At 44.1% G+C, this 26,211-nt stretch overlaps 1 protein-coding gene across 9 annotated transcripts in view; it reads right to left on the bottom strand.

Moving 5' to 3' along the window:
- The window catches only part of DGKD (diacylglycerol kinase delta), a 120,179-nt gene that overhangs the window by 50,249 nt on the left and 43,719 nt on the right, over window positions 1–26,211 (bottom strand). For 7 of the 9 annotated variants that reach the window (XM_085862351.1, XM_085862352.1, XM_085862354.1 and 4 more), the window contains 6 exons: window positions 14,372–14,452; window positions 13,954–14,058; window positions 13,713–13,845; window positions 13,267–13,373; window positions 1,927–2,052; window positions 893–995 (listed from right to left, as the gene is read on the bottom strand). In XM_085862351.1, the coding sequence (XP_085718477.1) occupies window positions 893–995; window positions 1,927–2,052; window positions 13,267–13,373; window positions 13,713–13,845; window positions 13,954–14,058; window positions 14,372–14,452 (655 nt within the window). Of the gene's footprint in view, window positions 1–892; window positions 996–1,926; window positions 2,053–13,266; window positions 13,374–13,712; window positions 13,846–13,953; window positions 14,059–14,326; window positions 14,453–23,310; window positions 23,343–26,211 lie in introns of those variants that run through there. The other 2 variants (XM_085862356.1, XM_085862360.1) reach the window with 2 other exon arrangements.

Here is a 26,211-nt window from a genome sequence, read left to right as displayed (position 1 = left end):
ATTCCCACCACATCCTGTCCACATGTCCGAACCATCTCACCCGACCCCTATGCATAACCTCAGTATTGCTTTCTATACCGAACCTATCTCTTAATTCCACATTTGCTTTCCTATCCTCCAGTGTCACATTACACATCCACCTCGCCGTTCTCATTTCACAGGTAGTGTCTGATTATAGAACGGCCAAATAATTTCCCAGTGGAAAGGCCAATGACACCATTTTGAGTGCTGTTCACATTATAATAGCTCATTTGTGGACTGGCAGGATGGCCTCGAGGTGTGCATACTCGTCTCTGGGCTGTCTAACCTGGGTTTGAATCTCGGCCAAGGTATACACTGTCATCCCGGCGTCGCACAGGTATGACGAGCCATCAATGTGTGTGCCGTCCCTCGGATGGATGTTAAACTGGCCATCTCATCTGCCAGTATTATTTGGTAGACGTTAAAAACCGCACGATGTCATACACGAAGAGTAGGCTAGCTATCTCCAGCATCATAAACAAATTACGAATTCTTGCCCAAGCCTACACTTCTACAGGGGGCACTGCATCAGTGGTGCAGCTGCGCTCATGGCAATGTATTTCTTTAGAATTTTCTGTATTTCTGCATAAATTTGACCTAAAATGCAATCAGATCTTTATCTAAGTCTGAGTAGTCGATAAAGAGAACATGAGTAAACAAATTGCAAACACACACACACACACACACACACACACACACACACACACACACACACACACACACCTACTTATTTATATATTTATTGAACAAAATGATCTAATATTCAATTTGTTTGTCGGTAAAAGTATGTGAAGGTAAAAATTAGCTGCATGACATGCACGAGCGGTGATCCAACACAGGAAACTGTCAATGTGTAGGAATGAGAACTCACCGTCAGAGTCGATGCTGTTCAGGGCCGTCGGAGGTATGACAGACACCTTGCATTGCCCGAACGGGCAGCGTCGCGAAACTTGGTCCCGGCAAGCTGAGTGAACCTCAAGGGCATAAAGAAACCGTGTTACCTAGTCGCACAAATGCACCGATGTACATCACAGTATTTCAGAGAGAATCAACCACAAAACTCGTGCATTCTTGGAATATTTTAAATAACTTATGAGGACGGGCAGGTCTGAAAAATCCCAGGTTCCTCAGCTTAGTGTAGAGGAGATGGACAATGATGGAAACGAGCACTAACGCGATGAAGGTTGTGCTCATTTTAACAGAAGTGACAATTTTACACAAAAATACTGACATCTTGGAAAACGAGTCATCGTACAGGGATTTATGATGAAATAATTCACTGCTCGCCGATGTCTTTGACACTAGAGATGGTGGTGGTTGTATGGCAGTTAGGCTGCAGGGGTAGCTATCATTACTTGAAGTGCAACTGTGTCGCTGATGCAGTGCCCCTCTACCAGTACATACACTGGAACTGGTGCTCATTTTGCCAACCTCAGAAGGATGACAGGCTGAGTCAACCTCCTGGTGTATTACTTCAGCGGTCGACGGGGCTTGAACTCAGGACCCTAGGATCCCAAGCCGCCACCTGAACCACTGAGCCAACACCAGGCTTACTACACCAGAGATAAGAAAGTTGTGGAATGGATGTGAAGTTTGCTGTCACTTTTCCTGAATGGTGTTATATGCCATACGTAGCTCATTTCCTTTTATTACTTCCTCGGTGCCTTAACCGACATTCATGTGTTTGCATATCAGTATGGATCTTCTTTCTTGCAAAGGGAAGTTCTACATTTATGACACATAATCGCAGTTCCCTGTGATAGTCAAGGAAGATCCCTTCTTATGAGTCAACCCAGCTCATTGTCATTGGAGCTCTTCCACATGGTACAATGAAAGCTATACCATTCTTTCCCCTATCTCTTGCCTCTCCCTTATTCTCTAGACATCTGTTTAAGCTCCACTCACCATAGTTCTGCACCAGAGGCAGCGCCAGTCCTGCATGCGCAGCACACTTCCACAGGCCTTGTCACACACACTACATCGAGCGCTAACTGGCAAGTTCCCCTCCAACCACTGGTGGGGCATCCACACCTGCACATGGTCAAAAACAAATATAAATGGTTAGGACTTCACACGGACATCAGGTTCTTGTCTAAATGGGTACAATGGCCACATCTACCCTTTGGGTTCAGGTTCGGTTAATTACTATTCCTTTGTATCCATTAACACAATTTTTTTTTAAGCTCATAATTGCATTTCACACATCTTCCTCATTCCAAACATCTGCTCTCAAAGGTAATCAAATCCAGGTCCCTTAGAGATATTGCATCATATTTTCTCAGTAAATTTTCCAGGGTGACACAGATCAATGGATTTGACATCGCATAATGTAACACTCGTGGATGCACCCATCAAGGATGGGAGATGGGATGGAATCGCTTTTAATTAGACGGGAGAGTCATAGAATGACAACAACAACAACAACAACAACAACAACACCATGGCAGTTGGGTTTGAAGCATCTGCCGCAACAACATCATTCGGCAAGGCAAACGGTTTGACAAAAGTCTACTTTGGCCGAACGGAATAAAAGTTGTTAGAACATTTAGATTCGGTAAACGAGATTGCAAGATTGTTAATATAAGACAGCATGTTGTTCTTCACAAATATTCTGCTATGTTCACTCTATAATTTCCCGAGGACACCTTCCATCTGTTTGGAAGTCAGCTAACATCGCCTTTGTCACACATTATTGCTGCTTATTAATCTAGATCTACATTGTATATTTTAGTTGTTACTTGGCGGGAAAACTTTTTTTTGCCAAGTATGTTTGTCTGCAGCGTTTGTCTGTCTGCCTGTTTGTCACACGATTTTTGGCCAGTTTTCAAGCAATCATTCTGAATTTTTTTGTGTGTGTGTGTGTAGGTGACCGGCTGAGGATAGCAACGGTTAATTTTGAAGATCTGAATCCAGATCCAGAACTGAGAACAGAGGACGACATTACGACCATCTTCTGGGTCAGATCGTGTGTAGTTGAGTCTTTGAATTTATGTGTTTCTTTGCTGTTTATTTGCGTATACAGTTACTCACCATACAAGTGATTTACCATGGCCTCTACGGGCGGTGGTGTAAAGAAAAAGCGTGTGAATCTGAGTGTGGTGCAGAAATTGGAGCTAATTGCAAAGTTCGACTCTGGTGTATCGGTTACCTGCGTGTGTGATAAGTATGGTGTGAAGAAGCAAATGGTGTCTTGATATTCGTAGAAGTAACGACAAGCTCGAACAATTTTCGTTGAAGTTTGGATTAAAGTTTGGTATCGATGGATTGATTAAATCGGGTATTGGTGTGATGCAGGTACGATGGGCCCAATGGCCTCCTCCTGCGCATAAAAATTCTTTATGAAAAAAAAAAAAACTTCAGTGTGGACAGTTCTAAAAGTGGTTCGACAGTGGGTGGGTGCACGGAAGCACATGAAAGTCGCACGTCAAAAACCTCGAAGAGGCAGTATACGTCCAGTTGCGTTCTCGTGGTGTAAATGTGAGTGGTGTGGTGCTTCGTTATGGGAATATAAATATGGGAATATAAATATCTAGGCGAGCGATTGGTGGCTTTGGCGTTTCTGGAAGCATCATGGCATCATAATTGAGACTTAGGGTGATTCTTTAAGCGCGGCCACGGAGGAGGTAGAACCTTTTTGACGATTATTTGATTAAGAAGGAAGGGCTGATTTTATACCATCTTCAATGCTGACGAGACAGGACTTTTTGGGGGTTTTTTTAATTGCTCGCTCCCGGAGACTATTAAGGCCTATAAACGATCATGACAAATGGTGAGTACAATACAGTACTGTATATACATATTTAATTTCTATTTCTTGCTTGTTTTCTTCTGTTTATTTCTTATTTGAGTGTTGTTATTACATACGTATATGCACTGTGTAACTGTTTAATAATGTCCGTTATGCCTGGTTGGGAATTTATCGCCATTCAAAAAATAAAAAAAAATTAAAAACCATTCAATTTAACAGACTTTCAGCATTAACGGACAACCCTTTTAGCCTTATATTGAGGTGTTCCTGAACAATACAAAGACAAGACAAGGAAATCGGTGACTACATCAACACCACACTAATTTATCAACACAAAATCCAAAGAAGAAACTGCAAAATGTTTTTGTTTTTTTTAAGAAAGTATTTTCGTGTTTTTTGAAGATTTTGTATTTTTTTTTTCTTCCCCTCAGGGGAGGGGGCATGGGCTTGGTTAAAACACACATCAACCACACAACCCCCCTTGACGAGACCCCCACCGACAGCACTCCGTACACATGCACACAATCACCCATCAATGCTCAAACTACGTAAAAGTCTAATCAACATCCCCATACCTCTCTATCTCCATAACTTCCAGGTACCTATCAAATTACAATTTAAACTTATCAACTGTTTCTGCTGCCACTACCTTTCCAGAAAAGCCATTCCATGCATTAACTACTCTCTGAGTGAAAGTCCCCTGCCTTGCTACCGTCTTCACTCTCCTCTTCTTTACTCTCAGGCTATGGCTCCTGGTCCTATCAATGTCTACTCAGTTGAATAATTTATCTCTACTTATTTTATCTCTCCCTTTCATTATCTTAAACATCTCTATCATATCTCCTCATAACCACCTCCTTTCTAGTGTATAAAGCCCTGTCTCCTTCAGCCGCTCCTCATAGCTGAGTCAAGCTAAGGCCGGAATCAATCTAGTCGCCCTACGCTGAACCCCCTCTGTCCTTCCTGAGTTGTGGTGACCAAAACTGTGCACAATATTCCTGTACAATATTAACACCACCTCTTTTGATTTATAAATGATCCCCCTCCGAATACAACCAAAAACCCTATTTGCTTTACCTACAGCTGCCTGGCATTGTGCTGTCTGCTTACCTCCCGTATCTATCACCACCCCCAGATCCTTCTCCTGTGTGACACGCTCCAAAATTACCCCTTAAATCCCTTAATCTCTATTTTGTAATCATAGATGATTGGCTGATTGATTGGCATCAATGGAAAGTAATCATTGATGATTCCATGGTATCATTCAAAAAGAGGAGGTTTTCATATGCCAGTACTCTGGCTCGCCATATGATGTTGGAAACTCAGAGAAAGACACCCTACACTAGAAATAAGAGATGCTGGCAAGAAATTAAGCTCAGATTTTCAGAGGAAAGCAAGAAAAGACAAGGAAGCACACTACAATTCCATCTGCAGACAGTAAACAATAAAAAAACAAAAAAAAATTGCAGAATGAGACCTTTTTTTATAATATTGGGTAGGCCAATGGAAAGTTCATACACAGCTTGTAGACCATGTGGAGGTACTCGCTATTACCTTCAGAAAATGATTTTCGTTGTGCAGATCACCAATCTGAATGAAATTTGGCATACTTAAAGAATTTTAGATGCTGAGTCCAAATCCACTCGTTTCCACGTCGAGGATGTGACACAATTGGTCATTTTTGGCAATTAAAAGATACACCGAACATTAAAGTACGATTTTGACACAGAAATGAAGAATCAAGGTTAGACTGATATGTATGTCAAAGAGAACTCTTGTGAGGTCTTAAAATGATACAATATGTTTATACAGAGCCATATTCACTGTTATTAAAGATGTTTATAATTAAAGGTCGTAAACCGAAGCAGTTACATATTTTTACGGGCCGAAAACGTCTGGACCGACCAGACAGGCCTTCGAGTTGACCAAGGCAACTTTTTGCTTAAAAGGCAGCCACACTGGCTATTAAAGGTAGTTACATTGACTATTAAAGACAGTTACATTGGCTCTTACGGATTAAATCAAAGACAAAGAGACTGACTGCGCGACTCAGCCTGATGAAAAGTAGAACTGCCACAAGATAATTACTGTCTTCGAACTCCAGTATTTCTTGCTCTGAAGCGGTTGCTGAACTAGGCTCTTGACTGCTGCTATTACAAAACTCAAGTCCACTATTACATGCTAACCAACCTGAATACTACTGTGTAGTAGATCACCACAGCAAAAGCAGTGTGACACCCGCATTCACAGTTCGTCGTCGGAATCATCGTCAGTTCCGCTTTCATCATCCATAAGTTCCATTTCTGCACGGGTCTGTTCATCGTTGGCGCAGTTTTGACACCCACAGCACTCTATGCAGAACAGTCCTTTTGACCGGCAAGAACACTGGTTGGTCTCGCATTTCATCTTCTTGGAATTTCATTCGTCGCCTCTAACAGTTCCTTCGGCGCTGGTGGTTTGTTCAGCCAGTGAACAATCAGTGCTCCGTTGCGTTCCACCCATCCGTGAAATGTAGAAGGGGCTTCTATAAACCTCTCAGTCGCGCGGTGGTGGATCGCAGACTGATAGTTCACTCTTTTGCAATGCAGCATCAGAGCGTCGCTTGTAGGCGGCAACTTCTGTTCTCCCAGCGACTGGCTGCAGAATAGCTTGTAGCGAGCCTCATCCACACTCTTCATGGTCAGCTGATTGTACATGGCGCAGATGAATTGTTCCAGGTCGTGAATGATATTCTGATCTAGCGTGAATTCTTGACCAATGCTCCCGAAACAGGTGATGAGATGGGGACCCTTCATCATCAAGTCGAATGGCCTTGTTTTGCCCTTACCGTGGAATGCACTGGTGGTATCACTTCCCGTGAAATTGTGCAAACCTATCAACGCATCGCAGACAGAACTTTCCAGGGCATTACTCAGCTTCCTAATGTCAACGACAATAATGTCCTTGGGACTTCCTGTGACCAGATGGAAATTTCGTGCTCGAATCGACTTCGAGTGAGCCAACGCCGACACAAACACATCGGTGTCGAAACTCTCTATGCGCACCGACTCTTCATTCTGTCCCGCGTGAGCGGCATGTAGCAGGAGCTTTGTGTCAGCTTCCTCATGGTCACATTCAAGTTCAGGTACTGACGACACAGTCATGACACCATTCGATGCCTTGATTTTCTCACATTTGCCGGCATGACTGACGTACAACAGCATGTCACCCAGTTTTGATGGAGAGAAGTTTCTCGCCCACGATTCGACGATGAACTCTATCAACGCCTCCTTGTTGGCTCCGCTCAGGAGATAATTGGCGCACTGTTTTAGAAGGGCTTGATCACGTCCGTAGATGGTTCGCACCTGAAGATTGCCCTCCCTGCCCGCTCATCTGGCGTGCTCCAGACACTTGATGCGAATACTTGGGTAAGTATCAAACACCACGTGCAGTCTCGAAGATTGGTTATGTCGTGCCTTGGCCACTACGATGTTCAGTGCTATCTCTTCCAGTTTGCCGAAAGTGTTAGGCAGTGAACCAGCCTTTATCGCCTGAATAACGGCCATTTCATCCACAATTGTTGAACCTTGGATAGGCTGAGCGTCCACACGGCAATCGGGCCACAGGTTCAGTATATGGTTGCAGAGTTTGGCTTTGTCCGTCTTAGCAATCGAACCATCACCGGATGCCAGCGGGAAAGATATGGCCAGTGGGTATGCGAGCAGATCGTGGAGTGTTACATTGCTTTACTCGCCAATCAACAGCAGTCGTGTGAAAAGACGAAGCTCATTCGCAATTTCAACCTTCGGCGTCTGCTGGTGGGGAGTCGCCGACTTGCCTCACGCCTTAAAGAAAGTTGCCAATTTGGCCTTCGAAATCGGACTAAAGAATGGGACCTCACCCGAGAGAAGCCGATCACACATGAATTGCACGACAGCATTCTCTCCCTTGAAATACGCGTTCATCAAGTCCACGGAAGTGGCTGGCGGTGCGATGACACCTGAACTAATATTGACGAGTTCAAGGTGAGCGCCGGAGAAAGGGTTAATCATTTGAAGTACTGTGTCCATCACTTGTACCACCACTGCTTTGTTCTTCTTCGAGCTCGACACATCCAAATCCTTTCTTGTTCGGGGCTCATCGTGGATACCCGCCATGGACTCACATTTCCTAGTGATTTCTGCATGTGCTGGTTGGGACAGGATCCACTTCTTCACAGCTGTGCTTTTCTGAGTGTAACCAATGATGCCTCCACTGGTCTTGCCGTCCCTATTTAAAGTCTGCTCTATGATCTGATCACACACAACACTACTAAATCCATAACGAGTATGCCGTTGAGCAGTCCATTTGCCGTCCATGCACGCTTGACAGGTGTCTGGGTGGGAGTGCTCTTGCCCGGCCATTTCCAGCCAGTAAACGGGTAAGTACCTTGCATAGTTTAGGTGATCGTACGCAAAGTACCAGGACATTGACGCTCTCGTGATCGCAAGGTGTTTCGGCCAGTTCGAAGCACGAGATGCCCATATAAGCTCTAGTGCTCGCTCCACCATTTACAAGAAGGGCCATGTAATGTCCACACTTTGGTGTTTGTTCAGGTCATCCCTCACCATGAGTGCTCCCAAGTATAGAACATGTAAATTGAGGTCTGAGTCACCCTGCTGTGGACCCTGGCTGGCTTCATCCTCTGTTGTTGACTCTGTTTCTGTTGTAGAGCTACTGTCTACAACAGCAGCCTGAGCAATGGAATCAATATCAACGTCCTTCATGTACACCACTTCCCTCTCAGACATTTTTGGTGGACGATAGAAAATCATGTCTGGGTACCGATCCTGCAGTCTTTTCTTCAGTCTTGTTGCCTGGTAGTTGGCCTTATCCTGACGTTCGCATACTCTGAGTAGGTCATTGAACATCTCACACAACTTCTTCATATGTATAGATTGCTTTCCATCAATGAGTCTTTCCTGGATTACTTTATCACAGAAAATGTCAAATGTTGAGTCATAGTTCACTTTCTGAGTTTGGAGTTTACTTTCACTCTGTCTCTGGTATGTGTCATTCACATACTCGTAATAACATTTACGGTGATAACAAACTTCCAGCGCCACACAGTCTTTATCCTTTATAGTTGTCATTATTCTCACATCATGTTCATCTCTCCTCTGCTCAGCAGTTTCCCTCAGCTTTCCTCCATCCTGTGTTTCTGCCAGGGACAACTGATCACGTTGAGATTTTCCTTTGACACGGATGAATTTGTCTTATTTCTGGCATATTATACAAATTCTTGGCAGTACACCAGCTGTTTTACCAGCCACCCTTTCTACAGAGGTTCTGAGTGATTTTCTACGTATTTTGTGGTCTGAGTGCCCCTCTTCTTCAAGTCCGCCCAACACCTCACTGGCTCTAGCAGAAACTGCAGTAGTGCTGGCTTCTGATTTCCTCTTCCTGGCTTCAGTGCGTTTTATATGATACTTGTTACAAAACGACGCATAGCAGAACCGGTGACAGCCGGCATCCGCAGGAGGATCAGTCATTGGCAGCAGTTTCATAATTTGATCAGCCAGCAAACGGCATTTGTTGATAGTTTCACTATCTGTGGCATCGCACCAAGCCTTCGCACACTCGCATACCTTACGCCAGCTCTTATCCATGAATTGTGTCACTTTCTCATCTTCCTCCCCGCCCAAGTGTGTAACAACACATATTTGGTTGTTGAAAGACAAATAAATCACTTGAAATCACACGACAACCATGGGCGCCGCCATCTTGATTTGTTGTTTCCTGGTCGTTTCCTCCGCGATTACATGCATGCCACGCCCACTTCACGGCGGTAATTTCAAATGGTAATAACTGTCGGTGTGTCAACTTGTGCATATGGAAACAAGTAGGAATTTCAATGGTGTGTTCTCATGAATGTACAGGGTGAATTTCGTTTAGATTGGTGATCTGCACAACAAAACTGAACGAACCCACCCACCTCCACATGACCGATTTGGAGTGGTAACGGACGCAAATGGTGAAAGAAGTGAAAAATAGATGGAAACCAGCTGTCCAGACAATGGGTGTAAAGCAGTGAGGGTGGAGTCAGGGCAGCTGAACACTGAGCCATGTATAATATGTGATATTTTCCAAGTTTATAAAGGGCATAACACTGAAAAATTGATGAAACACCCTGAAACTCAAACTCGTTCTGTAACTTATCATAATAAAGCCAGGTACCAAATTTCAGTTGAATATGTTAAGAGGGTATGGGAAAAAGTTTGAAAAAAACCCACAGGTGGGACAGATGGATGGACAGGCGGAGAGCAAACCTCTAGTCCCCTCTGGTGAAACCGGAAGTGGGCTAATAATATAATGAAAATAATATACTGAGATGCTTCAAAAGAAAAAGGATGGTGAACCCATCATTACAGTCTTGGAAGACTTCACCCCAGAACCTGGTATCCTGAAGAGTGAAGTTGAGAAAGCTGTGGAACAGCAAGTCGCCAACAGTAAGTCAGATGGGAGTGATGAAATCTCTATGAAGCTGGAGAAATCACTTGGGAAGGAAGGCATTGACATGTTGACCAAAATTTGCCAACAAATCTTGGAAACAGGAGTGTGGTCAATTGACTGGAAAAGGTGCGTCTTCATTCCACTGCCCATGAAGGGGGATGCTAGATGCTGTGTAAATAACAGAACCATAGCATTGGTTTCACATTCCACCAAAGTGCTGATAAAGATAACTCAAAGAGGACTTTAACAATTTATGAATGAACAACTTTCTGAGGAACAAGCTGGGTTCAGGAAGCACCGAGGCACAATGGATCACATTACTCACATCAGATTGCTTCGGGAACTGTGTAGAGAACGTCAAAACGACATTTACCTTTGTTTCATAGACTACAGCAAGGCTTTTGACCATGCCGATCATAATTCGCTCTGGAAGATGCGCACAAAGATGGGTGTACCCAACCACCTAGTTTATCTGCTGCAAAACTTCTACAAAAAAAATATAAAAAATCAGGAAGCCACCGTCAGAACTGAGCACAAGGAAACTGACTGGCTCAGAATCGGAAAGGAAGTCAGACAAGGCTGTATTTTATCGCCCTGCCTGTTCAATCTTCACAGTGAAATGGTAATCAGATAAGCACTCACAGAAAACCATAAGGGGATCAGGCTTGGTGGTTTGTGTCTGAATAATCTGCGGTATGCGGATGGTACCATTCTGCTGGCCGAGACCGAAATAGAACTGGCAGAATTACTGATGGCAGTGAAGCAAGAAATTGTGAAATCAGGACTATTCCTCAACAGCCAGAAAACAAAGGCCACAGCAAATCTAAAACAGTTCCAGGTTGATGGAGATGACATCGAGTCAGCAGAAGAATTCATTTTCCTCGGGTCGAAGATCGCTGCGGCTGGAGGCTGCTCTGCAAAGATCAACAGAAAGTTATCACTTGGAAGAACAACAACGGCTACTTTGCAGAAGGTATGGAATGACATGGATATCACTGTTGGAACAAAGATCGGACTTGTTCACACACTCATACTCCCTGCCCTGACCTAGACTGCTGAAACATGGACCACCACAAAAAGAGACAGGTTGAGAATGCAGGCTTTTGAAAAGCGGCGTTGGCGACTGGTGCTCCGGATTCCCTAGATTGCAAGGAGATCAAACGATTCCATCCACCAGACCCTCGACCATCAAATGTGATCATCCTCCACCAGAAGCTAGTCTACTTTGGTCACATTATGACGTTCCCAACACCACCTCGATAAATCGCTGATGACAGGAATTGTCAGTGGAACTCGTATAAGAAAGAGGGAGACATAGATCAAGATGGCTGGATGAAATGAAGTCAATAAAGGGGAGGAGATGCAAATCAATGACTTCAAGGAGGCAGTGAAGGATAGGTGTAGCTGACAGGCACTGACCTGGAGGGTCACCAGGAGTCAGCCACGACTCGGCGGTGCAAGGTGACAAGTAGACTCTGGCTCAATTACAAATCCCTCCTTCACAACATCAGCAGTTATTTAGTTGTGAATAACAATGGGAACGAGAGCAGCACTCAGTGGGGTGCATAGCTCCGCCAAGCTGAATAGTTTACGTTTGTATCCCACTCATAGACTGGATCTGCATCCAGACCTGAAGCAAAATCTAATTGGCTTGTTCTTTACACCCACCCAACTCATCCACAAAGTTTTGTCATAATCCGTCAAAAACTTTTTGAAATATCGTGCGATTGTATATTGTTTTTGGCAATATTTCTCGATTATGAAGAATAACTCTAAAAATTAAAAAAAATTCTCGTATCCAGAAACAGTTCTGGATTTTCAAAAATATATTGAACCAATTTGTCCTCGTCACACACCCAGCCTGTCCACAAAATTTCGTCCGAATCCGTGCCTATCTTTTTGAAATGTCGTGATATATATATCATTTTTGGCCCTATGTCTCAATGGTGAAGAATCACTGAAAAAGATTCTAAATATCCGGATCTGGATTTGGATCTTCACCAAAATCTAATCAATTCTTCCTCATCACACACCCAAACTGTCCACCAGGTTGTATCCGAATCCATCCATAACTCGAGGTATCCTGATCACAGACAAACAGACAAACAGGGGTGAAAACCTAACCTCCGCACACCTTATGTGGTGGAGGTAACGAGAACGGTTCTCAGTAGAGTGCATACTTCTGCCAGGCTGAACAGTTTACATTTTCTATCCCACCGAGAGGCCGGATCTGCATCCATACCTTAACCAATATGTAATCGGCTGGTGATCATCACCTACCCAACTCATCCAACAAGTTTTGTCTCAACCCGTCTATAACTTTTTGAAATATCATGCTGTATATCCTTTTTGGTCTGACCTCACAATGGGGACGAATCGCTTTAAAGATTAAAAAAAAAATCTAGTATCGGTATCTTCAGCAAAGTTGTATCAATTAGTCTTCATTACACACCCAACATATCCACCAAATTTCATCCCAATCCATCCGTAACTTTATGAGATATCCTGCTCACAGACAGACAGACAGACAGACAGACAGACAGTGGTGAAAACAAAACCTCCGTCCACCACCATTAACTGGGATGCAATCTTTCAGAGCAATTAACGGAAGTTGGTTAATGAAAAATTAATGACAAAATTACGTTATTCTTTTCCATAGATTTTCCAAATGGCGACGATGATCTGCGTGACAACAACCCAACAGCAGCTGGTAACGGGAGCAGAACGATGGCACGTTAATCACATCTAATGGACCACGAACTGCGCAAGAATGCAATTACTTCAATTAATAAAATTAGAACTATGAAAGAAAACAGACGTCAAAGCATCTGAAGTTCATTACGATTGCAATATGAACTACAGGAAGAACATCTGCTATTTTTAAGTGGTAGAAGTGTGACGACACCTTGTCCACATCTTCAATTTCTCTCATATGTTCCGGTTTTCCTTTCATCCCTTCCATCTATCTCTAGTGAATCCAAGCAACCATAAGCTTATTATCCCCATCATGGCCTGTCCTCTCTCACCCCATCCTCATCTTCGATCACATCTCCGCCAACAGATGCCAGCGTGGTCCATTTGCAGTTGTTACTGGCACGAGCTGCACACCGCTTGTGCACCTTGAATTTGCACACTTGGGGTGGGGGAGGGACGGGGTTAAAGGAAGAGACAATGGTGAAAGCACAAACAGAGGGTGATTCTGTTGCTTATCCATGAAAGTGCACAAATGAAAAGCTCTCGACAAAATCCCAGTAATTTAATAAACATTTGATACGATTCACGATATAGTGAGTCAAAGCATTACGACCTAGTTATATCCATTGTTTTTGACAAGTTAGCGCGAGTCCATCACCTTCAATCGTAATTAGCAATGCAGCGGTTTGTGCACGGACAGAAGGCCCAATGATCGCCTCGTGGAGCCAATCCTGCGTCCGCTCCTGACAAAAAGCAGACATACCGGCACCTCGCATACCTTCACAAGAAAGGCCGTGATTTGTGACTCCAGAAAGAGCTTCTCGACAGACGTTACAGAAGGTGGGTCTTGCATGGCCACACGCAAACCAGTTATGACTTCCGGAGAAGTGGTCAAACACCAGCTGGCAGGTCTAGCAGATGGCAGAATGAGGAGAGACACGGCAACGATGTCAAGAGGGTTCCATTCGGGATATTCCATGCTTTGATCGATACACCCTCTTCGCACCCGTCCCCCGTACCTCAGAAGGGTCACGGTTCTGCACAGATTTCAGCGTAGAAATCCAGTCCTCCATGTCCTTCCGATTTTCAGCGCAGAGCACAAGCCGGCGAAACGCGGTGATCACCTACGAGGAGAGCACAAGCAACGGATTCAGTCAAAGCATGGTTCGATCCACGGTTCCACAAGCTCAAACCTCCCCCATAATCTATGGATTTACACAGAAACACATTTTCCACGACATGACCACTGCTTCCTGTTCCACCCACACAGTGGTCTCAGTTTTCCATTGGGCTCCATGGGCAATGGTAGTTGTTGGCAAAGATTGTTTAGCTTGTCGTTTTTATTTCTAAAAATAACCTTGCTTATGTGCATCGGGTGATTATTTTTTGCACCTCACAACCCTTTACTCATCACTCTCATTCCACTCCGCGCCTCACAGTGAAGCTGTTGTTCACGTTCTTCGTGCTATTCTCAGCGACGATGGCCTCCGTCAGCTCCACCTCGTCGAATATCAGTGACTGGATGGCAAAGAAAAATGGAGAAACCCACCATCAACCACAATATGCCTTGATTAGTGATTGTTTAAATTTACCAAACACAACAAGTTGTGAGCAAGTCACAGAAAAAAATCTTCATTTTCAACAATGCAGCATGAAGAAATCTCTAAAACTCCCCGTTAACCGCAACTTACGAAGAACAGCCACACGGTGATGACGTAGCATGGAAAACATTCACACCGCCACAACACACAGTGAACAGCCACACAACTACAACGTATTATGGATGTCAGTCACAAAACTACAACAAAACACAACAGTCACACAGAGCCTGGTGTTGGCTCAGTGGTTGGGGTGGCGGCTTGGGATCCGAGGGTCCTGAGTTCAAGCCCCGTCGGCCACTGAATTAATACACCAGGGGGTTGACTCAGCCTGTCATCCTTCCGAGGTCGGCGAAATGAGTACCGGTTCCAGTGTGTGTACTGGTAGAGGGGCACTGCATCAGCAACACAGTCGTGCTTCAAGAAATGATAGCTACCCCAGGAGCTAAGCTGGATTACGACCACCACCACCAGTCACACAACTACAACACACGATGAATGTCATTCACACAACCACAATATACCATGGCAAACTCAGGCAACTACAACATACCATGAACAGCTATACAACTACAACATACCATAGATGTCATTCACACAACCACAATGTACCATGGATGCCATTCATACAACCACAATGTACCATGGATGCCATTCATACAACCACAATGTACCATGGATGCCATTCATACAACCACAATGTACCATCCACAACCACAATGTACCATGGATGTCATTCACACAACCACAATGTACAATAATTAGTGGCAGTAACACAACCACAATGTACCATGGATGTCATTCACACAACCACAATGTACCATGGATGGCAGTCACACAACCATAATGTACTATGGATGTCATTCACACAACCACAATGTACCATGGATGTCATTCACACAACCACAATATACCATCCACAACCACAATGTACCATGGATGTCATTCACACAACCACAATGTACAATAATTAGTGGCAGTAACACAACCACAATGTACCATGGATGTCATTCACACAACCACAATGTACCATGGATGGCAGTCACACAACCATAATGTACTATGGATGTCATTCACACAACCACATTGTACCATGGATATCATTCATACAACCACAATGTACTATGTATGGTGTTCACTCAATCACAATGTACCATGGATGTCATTCATACAACCACAATGTACCATGGATGTCATTCATACAACCACAATGTACCATGTATGGTGTTCACACAACCACAATGTACCATGTATGGTGTTCACACAACCACAATGTACCATGGATGTCATTCATACAACCACAATGTACTATGCATGGTGTTCACTCAATCACAATGTACCATGGATGTCATTCATACAACCACAATGTACTATGTATGGTGTTCACTCCACAACAATGTACGATGTATGGTGTTCACTCCACAACAATGTACGATGTATGGTGTTCACTTCACTACAATGTACTATGCATGGTGTTCACTCAACCACAATGTACCATGTATGGTGTTCACTCAACCACAATGTACTATGTATGGTGTTCACTCAATCACAATGTACCATGGATGTGTTCACACAACCACAATGTACTATGTATGGTGTTCACACAACCACAATGTACCATGGATGGTGTTCACACAACCACAATGTACTATGTATGGTGTTCACTCAATCACAATGTACCATGGATGTCATTCATACAACCACAATGTACCATGTATGGTGTTCACTCAATCACAATGTACCATGGATGTCATTCATACAACCACAATGTACCATGTATGTTGTTCACACAACCACAATGTACCATTGATGTCATTCATACAACCACAATGTACCATGTATGTTGTTCACACAACCACAATGTACCATTGATGTCATTCATACAACCACAATGTACCATGTATGGTGTTCACTCAATCACAATGTACCATGGATGTCATTCATACAACCACAATGTACCATGGATGTCATTCATACAACCACAATGTACCATGTATGTTGTTCACACAACCACAATGTACCATTGATGTCATTCATACAACTACAATGTACCATTGATGTCATTCATACAACCACAATGTACCATGTATGTTGTTCACACAACCACAATGTACCATTGATGTCATTCATACAACCACAATGTACCATTGATGTCATTCATACAACCACAATGTACCATGTATGTTGTTCACACAACCACAATGTACCATTGATGTCATTCATACAACCACAATGTACCATGTATGGTGTTCACTCAATCACAATGTACCATGGATGTCATTCATACAACCACAATGTACCATGGATGTCATTCATACAACCACAATGTACCATGTATGGTGTTTACTCAATCACAATGTCCCATGGATGCCATTCATACAACTACAATGTACTATGTATGGTGTTCACTCCACTACAATGTACCATGGATGGTGTTCACTCAACCACAATGTACCATGGATGGTGTTCACGCAATCACAATGTACCATGGATGGTGTTCACACAACCACAATGTACCATGGATGCCATTCATACAATCACAATGTATTATGGATGGTGTTCACACAACCACAATGTACTATGTATGTTGTTCACTCCACAACAATGTACGATGTATGGTGTTCACTTCACTACAATGTACTATGCATGGTGTTCACTCAACCACAATGTACCATGTATGGTGTTCACTCAATCACAATGTACCATGGATGGTGTTCACACAACCACAATGTACTATGTATGGTGTTCACACAACCACAATGTATTATGGATGGTGTTCACACAACCACAATGTACTATGTATGGTGTTCAATCAATCACAATGTACCATGGATGGTGTTCACACAACCACAATGTACTATGTATGGTGTTCACACAACCACAATGTACCATGGATGGTGTTCACACAACCACAATGTACTATGTATGGTGTTCACTCAATCACAATGTACCATGGATGTCATTCATACAACCACAATGTACCATGTATGGTGTTCACACAACCACAATGTACCATGTATGGTGTTCACACAACCACATTGTACCATGGATATCATTCATACAACCACAATGTACTATGTATGGTGTTCACTCAATCACAATGTACCATGGATGTCATTCATACAACCACAATGTACCATGGATGTCATTCATACAACCACAATGTACCATGTATGGTGTTCACACAACCACAATGTACCATGTATGGTGTTCACACAACCACAATGTACCATGGATGTCATTCATACAACCACAATGTACTATGCATGGTGTTCACTCAATCACAATGTACCATGGATGTCATTCATACAACCACAATGTACTATGTATGGTGTTCACTCCACAACAATGTACGATGTATGGTGTTCACTCCACAACAATGTACGATGTATGGTGTTCACTTCACTACAATGTACTATGCATGGTGTTCACTCAACCACAATGTACCATGTATGGTGTTCACTCAACCACAATGTACTATGTATGGTGTTCACTCAATCACAATGTACCATGGATGTGTTCACACAACCACAATGTACTATGTATGGTGTTCACACAACCACAATGTACCATGGATGGTGTTCACACAACCACAATGTACTATGTATGGTGTTCACTCAATCACAATGTACCATGGATGTCATTCATACAACCACAATGTACCATGTATGGTGTTCACTCAATCACAATGTACCATGGATGTCATTCATACAACCACAATGTACCATGTATGTTGTTCACACAACCACAATGTACCATTGATGTCATTCATACAACCACAATGTACCATGTATGTTGTTCACACAACCACAATGTACCATTGATGTCATTCATACAACCACAATGTACCATGTATGTTGTTCACACAACCACAATGTACCATTGATGTCATTCATACAACCACAATGTACCATTGATGTCATTCATACAACCACAATGTACCATGTATGTTGTTCACACAACCACAATGTACCATTGATGTCATTCATACAACCACAATGTACCATGTATGGTGTTCACTCAATCACAATGTACCATGGATGTCATTCATACAACCACAATGTACCATGGATGTCATTCATACAACCACAATGTACCATGTATGGTGTTTACTCAATCACAATGTCCCATGGATGCCATTCATACAACTACAATGTACTATGTATGGTGTTCACTCCACTACAATGTACCATGGATGGTGTTCACTCAACCACAATGTACCATGGATGGTGTTCACGCAATCACAATGTACCATGGATGGTGTTCACACAACCACAATGTACCATGGATGCCATTCATACAATCACAATGTATTATGGATGGTGTTCACACAACCACAATGTACTATGTATGTTGTTCACTCCACAACAATGTACGATGTATGGTGTTCACTTCACTACAATGTACTATGCATGGTGTTCACTCAACCACAATGTACCATGTATGGTGTTCACTCAATCACAATGTACCATGGATGGTGTTCACACAACCACAATGTACTATGTATGGTGTTCACACAACCACAATGTATTATGGATGGTGTTCACACAACCACAATGTACTATGTATGGTGTTCAATCAATCACAATGTACCATGGATGGTGTTCACACAACCACAATGTACTATGTATGGTGTTCACACAACCACAATGTACCATGGATGGTGTTCACACAACCACAATGTACTATGTATGGTGTTCACTCAATCACAATGTACCATGGATGTCATTCATACAACCACAATGTACCATGGATGGTGTTCACACAACCACAATGTACCATGGATGTCATTCATACAACCACAATGTACCATGGATGTCATTCATACAACCACAATGTACCATGTATGGTGTTCACTCAATCACAATGTACCATGGATGCCATTTATACAACCACAATGTACCATGGATGGTGTTCACTCAATCACAATGTACCATGGATGCCATTCATACAACCACAATGTACCATGGATGGTGTTCACTCAACCACAATGTACCATGGATGGTGTTCACTCAATCACAATGTACCATGGATGTCATTCATACAACCACAATGTACCATGTATGGTGTTCACACAACCACAATGTACCATTTTTTGTCAGGTCAGGTTCGATCTGTGACCTGCTACAGGTACCATGTAAACCTGTACTAACCTGTTCCATGGTCGGGTTGTCGGCTACTAAACCGTCTCCCCCACCAGGTTTTCTGGTGAGGAGGGTGTTTGGATATGGACACCCAGCAGGATTAAAAACAAAACCTGTCAAAGGGCGGAGGAGCTCCTTGTGAGCCAACGGCCATCCATATCAAGTGCCCAACTGTGTCTGCGGACGTCCTCCTGCAGTTGGGTTACTTCTTATTAGGAGGTTGGTGGCAGGATTTGCACTCCGGCCACCGTAAAACCCTTCATTCCGCAAAACGCAAAAACGCAAAAAAATCTGAAAACCCACTCCGTGGGAGTACCTCCTGTGCAGCTTCCCTTCGCAGGGCAGCTCACCGGATGACAGGATTGGGGCAAAGCCTTCGGGACCCCCAATCTTTGATAGGAGGGAAACCACGGGGTAACATCCCTGGGTCAGATTGTGGGAGAGTGTGTCGGAGTGGTGCTGAGGTGTCGTCCACCAGACGGCGGTCTCCTTGGGTTAACCTGAGGCGGTCCCTTCGGGTGGGTGGCTGGAATGTCCTATCCCTAAGAGAGGATGATCACCTGTCTCTGTTATCATCTGAGCTCAAGCGTTTGGACATCGGGATTGCAGCTCTCTCTGAGGTTCGGAGACCGGATTGCGGCGAGATAATGGTGGGTGGTTACACCTACTATTGGTCTGGTCGCTCTGATGGTTACCATACCCAAGGAGTTGCTGTAGCTGTGTCCAATAAGCTGACCCCAATGATAATTGAGGTAACACCGGTCAACGAGCGTATTATGAGATTAAGGATTCGTCACTCCTTAGGTGTCATTTCCCTGGTCTCTGTTTATGCTCCGACTGAGGCGAGTGATCTCACCGTGAAGGATGCATTCTACGCCACACTCGAGTCTGTGGTTGATCAGTGCCCCAGACGAGATACACTTCGAGTCTTGGGGGATTTCAATGCATTGACTGGAACTGATAGGGATGGTTATGAGGTGTGTGTTGGTCCCCATGGGTCAGGAACTATGAACCAGAATAGCACTAAGTCCCTTGACTTTGCAAGAAGTCATGGACTTAGGGTGGCTGGTTCATGGTTTCAGCGCACACAAACTCATCGCTGGACTTGGTATTCCAACGCTGGCGGTGTGGCAAAGGAGATTGACCATGTCCTCATTGACGGTCGTTGGAGGATGATCCAGAACTGCAGGGTCTACCGGAGTGCTCAGTTCCTCAATACTGACCACAGGCTTGTTGTAGCAACTCTAAAGCTGCACCTTAAATCCTGGAGAATGGTACCATCCCAGCCGAGGCTGGATGTTGGCAAGCTCAGGGATGAGAGAGTAGCTGAGGAGTTTGCGAACAGGCTGAGTGGACACTTGGGGGGTCTGGGTGCTTTGGGGGGTCCTGAAGAGTTGTGGAGCGCCTTCAAGACCACCGTCCTTGATGTTGCCGGTGGATGCCTTGGAGCTCACCGCAGGGCAAAGAAGAATTTTGTCTCTCAAGGGACACTGGATACCATTGACCGGAGTCGCAGGGCCAGGCTGAATGGCAGAGCTGAGCTGTTCAGGGAGCTGAGGCGTAAAACTGTACGTGCACTGAGGGTGGACAAGGAGGCCTATGTGCGAGGAATCTGAGGGGGTAGAGCATCACCTGTGCACAGGTGATTCTACTCCCGCTTACAGGGGAATTCGCGCATTACGTTCATCCAAGCCCATCCCTCGGAGCACTACAGTTCGAGCAGAGAGTGGTAGGCTCTTGACAGAGGAGTCTGAAGTGAAGGCCCGCTGGGCCGGTTACTTTGAGCGGTTGTACCAGGCTGATCCCCCAACTGTCGAGTTGGACGTCAAGGGTGTTACAATCCCTGTTGCTGACCCTCGAATCAACTGTGGTCCACCTACGCTTGTGGAAACACGGGCTGCGGTGAACCAGTTGAAACGGGGCAAAGCTCCAGGGATCTGTGGCATCCATGCTGAACTTCTCAAGGCTGGTGGAAATGCTGCACTTGTGTCGTTGCATGCAGTTTTGTGCTCTGCCTGGAACACAGGCATCATCCCAACTGACTGGAAGAGGGGCCTTGTTGTCCCTCTCTGGAAAGGGAAGGGTGATCGCCAAGACTGCAACAACTACCGAGGGGTGACGCTGCTCTCAGTGCCGGGCAAGGTCTTTGCTCGGATAATTATTCATAGGGTTCACGACCATCTGCTTGAGCACCAGCACCCAGAGCAGTTGGGCTTTACACCAAAGAGGTCAACGATTGAGGATCTCCTTGCTCTTTGGGTCCTCACCGAACGCAGACGAGAGTTTCGGCAGGGGCTGCTTGCAGCCTATGTTGATCTCTGTAAAGCGTTCGATTCAGTGAATCGGGATGTCCTCTGGAGGATTCTTGGTCTTCGTGGGGTGCCACCAAAACTGATCGATCTAATGTCTGAACTCTACTCTGGTACTGAGAGTGCTGTGAAGTGTGGTGGTACCATCTCTGACTTATTTCCAGTTGTTACTGGAGTTCGTCAGGGATGTGTACTTGCCCCCACACTTTTCAGCACTTGTATGGACTGGATTCTAGGGAGGATGTCGGAGAGATCAAGTTGCGGTGCATCATTTCGGAATGTCAAGATCTCGGACCTTGACTTTGCAGATGATGCAGTCATCTTTGCGGAGACTTTAGATGTCATACCATGGATGATGGATGTCATTGGATGTCATTGGATGTCATGTACCATGGATGTCATTCATACAACCACATTGTACCATGCATGGTGTTCACTCAATCGCAATGTACCATGGATTCCATTCATACAACCACAATGTACCATGGATGCCATTCATACAATCACAATGTACCATGGATGGCATTCATACAACCACAATGTACCATGGATGGCATTCATACAACCACAATGTACCATGGATGTCATTCATACAACCACAATGTACCATGTATGTTGTTCACACAACCACAATGTACCATGGATGTCATACATACAACTACAATGTACCATGTATGGTGTTCACTCAATCACAATGTACCATGGATATCATTCATACAACCACAATGTACCATGTATAGTGTTCACACAACCACAATGTACCATGTATAGTGTTCACACAACCACAATGTACCATGGATGCCATTCATACAACCACAATGTACCATGGATGCCATTCATACAACCACAATGTACCATGGATGGTGTTCACACAACCACAATGTACCACGGATGTCATTCATACAACCACAATGTACCATGGATGCCATTCATACAACCACAATGTACCATGGATGGTGTTCACACAACCACAATGTACCACGGATGTCATACAACCACAATGTACCATGGATGCCATTCATACAACCACAATGTACCATGGATGCCATTCATACAACCACAATGTACCATGGATGGCAGTCACAAAACTACAATATATACAATGAACAGCCACTCAAGCACAACATACTGTGCACTACAGTCACACAATCTCATCATCAACTGTACCGTGAGTAGTCACAAAAACAATTCACATAAATCCAGCCACAAAGAGCTGCAAAAACAAACGGACCTTCTTCCAGCACGATTTACAGCTCGGCTTCATGGAATGGAAGGAAAGCACACGGACTGCGCGCAACGGTGCATCCTTAAACAGGGTCTTGTACCTTCAGGAATGCCGTTTTCACTTCATCAAACATGCGGCACGAACAACAAATGCCACCACTACTGCTACTACTAAACAAAGCAACCAAGATAACGAACTGAATGGCCCTTATTCTGTGCCCTTGATGCAGAACAGGCGTTGAGGTTCTCCTTTCCTGTGACTGCAGTGTTTAGAAAACAGAAACAAACCCCCTCTCAAACTGCCATTTGCTATTTTTACTCCTTCAGACTATAAATAGGGAGACTAGGAGCCTCAGGCACGATCCCACTTTATTCACTCCAGCTCTCAATGTGGAGCGAGCTGAAAAAAAACAAGTCCAAGCACATTGCACGGCCAGTTCAACAAGTTCATGCCTGCAATGATATTCCTTTATTACTCGAAACCAGAGTCTGCATCTATCCATCCATCGATCCGTCCATCCATCGGCTCTATATACATCCCTCCATGGAAAGCCTGGTGTTGGCTTAGCAGTTATGGTGGCTGCCTTGGGAGCTTAGGGTCCTGAGTTTGAGCCCCATTGGCTGCTGAATTAACACCAGGTGGGGTTTACTCAGCCTGTCATCCTTCCGAGCTCAGTGAAATGAGTACCGGTGTATTGGTTATAGGGGTACAACATCAGCGGCAGAGCCATGCCGCCCCAAAAAAATGATAGCTACCCGAAAACCAAGCTGCGACACACAAGAAGTCAACTTCCCTCCATCCATAATCTTTATCCGTACATAGTCTCCATGCATTCCTCCACAATCTCCATCGATAGAATAGTCATTTCATCCCTCGATTCTCTCTTTACATGCATCCATAGTCTATCGTCTAAACACTGGACTTTCACCAACTACCGAGTCATCACACTCGAGAAGGGAAAAAGACAACAAATCAAACAGTCGAATAACTGTGGACTCCATTTCACCACAGTGGCAAAACCAGGAAATAAATACATCAGATCAAATTTCCCACTCATTTTGGTGATCACCAAACTGAATGGTGATCAACGAGTGTCATTTCACGTGCATGGCCGTCCAGAAAATGCCACCTGTTTTCACCTCCACCACCGAAGGTAGACAATGGTTACGTTTTTACGTCTGTCTGTCTGTCTGCGAATTTTTTCGGTGATTCTTCACCATTGAGAGATGGAGCCAAAAACTATATATAGCACGGTATTTCAAAAGGTTGTGGATGGATTTGGATGAAACTTAAGTGGACGGGTTGGGCGTGTGTCTCGGATGAATCGGTTCGATTTTGGTGATGCTCTGGATTCGGATACGGAACAGAGAATTGTTATATTTTCTATGCCGATTCTTCGATCACCATTGGGAGCTTGGGCCAAAAAGGACTGTATATGTAGCACGGTATTTTAAAAAGTTACGGACGGATCCGGTCCAGGTCCGGATCCAGATGCGACCTATCAGTGGGATACAAAACGTAAACAAATCAGGCTGGCGGAGGTTTTCTCCACCGAGTGTCATTCTAGTTCTTCATTGGATGTCTAATGAAAGGCTGTGCAAAAAAAAGAAAAGAAAACAAAGCGCGTAAAAATAAATGTGTGAAGCATGTGGCTAAAACTTCCATGGCATGGGGAAAGAAAAGTTCATGCGTTTAGCAACTGTGGCTAAACTTTGAACAGGTCTAATGAAAGCCAGGCAATATCCGTTCGTCCATCAATCCATCCAACAAGTTTCCACTCTGTTCACCAGCTGAACCCCACCATGAACTCGAGCTCCAAAACCTCACCGAACCTTTGCCCCACCAAAATATTTTTCCATGCCTCATAATTGCAGAGCAAGAACTCTCTCTTACCCTTTCCCTCCTCAACCATGCATCCAAACGTTCACGCTTATCTTAACCGGTGACAGATTCATTTTGAACTCTCTCCCAAACCCTTTCGTTATCCCGATCCCCCGCTGCTCTTATCGGACATCCCATCCTTCAAATGCAGGCGGCTTGTGTGTTCTCTCTCTTATAGGTATGTGTACTCACCGCCTAGCTGTCTAGCCTGGGTTCCAATGCCAACCCAGCTATAAAGTGTCAACCTTGTGTTTCACAGCCGGGTCGAGGCATCGATGTGTGCTGTCCATCAAGTGGACGTTAAACTGTAGGACCCATCTGCCGGCACTGGAGGTCCACATTAAAGATCCCATTGTGTCTTGCAAATAGTCGAGCATATTGAAGATGATTGAACTGCTCGTGGATGTTCTCTCTCTGAGTGGAGGATTCATTTCGGTCGAGGCTTCTGTCATTTGATTTTGTCCTTTAGTGTGAGTTTAATTCATTTGTGGGCGCTGATGATTTGTAAAGCTATTTTCAACTGCTTATGTTTGCTCGGCTTCCTTATCCTCTTTCTCTGAAATAAATTGTATTCTGTCTTCCTCTACCTGTATATATTTATTTTTCAGTTTCCATTATTATGTTCGTAAAGGCATGTGTGTTTACCACCCTTGATGTAATGGTGCTTTCGGCTGTTTAGCTGGCAGCTGACCTGTTTACGTTAGACTTTATCAACTGGTTTTGCCTTGTTAAATAAGCAGTAGGCAAACCTTGCCTTTTTGGGTACACACGATGCTTTTGGCCTTCAGTAACTTCAGTTGATGTTGGTGTAGCTAGGTTGTGATTACGTATAACCATGCATTTTTGACTTTTGAGAAACTACTTTTTAATCATACATAGTTTCTATATATACATCCACAATCTCCATCGCTCAATAGTCTTTTCATTCCTCCAATTTCTATCCATCCAACCATCTAGTCTCCATCCATATATAGTCTCGATACATCCCCAATCCATAATCTTTATCCATACATTCATACATAGTCTCTATACATGCATCCATCCATACATTCATAAATACATCCAAAGTCTCCATACATCTTTCCATCTATCCATTCATACACTCTCGATACATCCTGAC

This window comes from Eptatretus burgeri, chromosome 17, assembly GCF_056783735.1.
Source record: "Eptatretus burgeri isolate ZD-2024b chromosome 17, Ebu_testis_v1, whole genome shotgun sequence".
NCBI lineage: Eukaryota > Metazoa > Chordata > Myxini > Myxiniformes > Myxinidae > Eptatretus > Eptatretus burgeri.
Note: the sequence above shows the minus strand (reverse complement) of the source record. Positions and strands in the feature narration are given on the sequence as shown.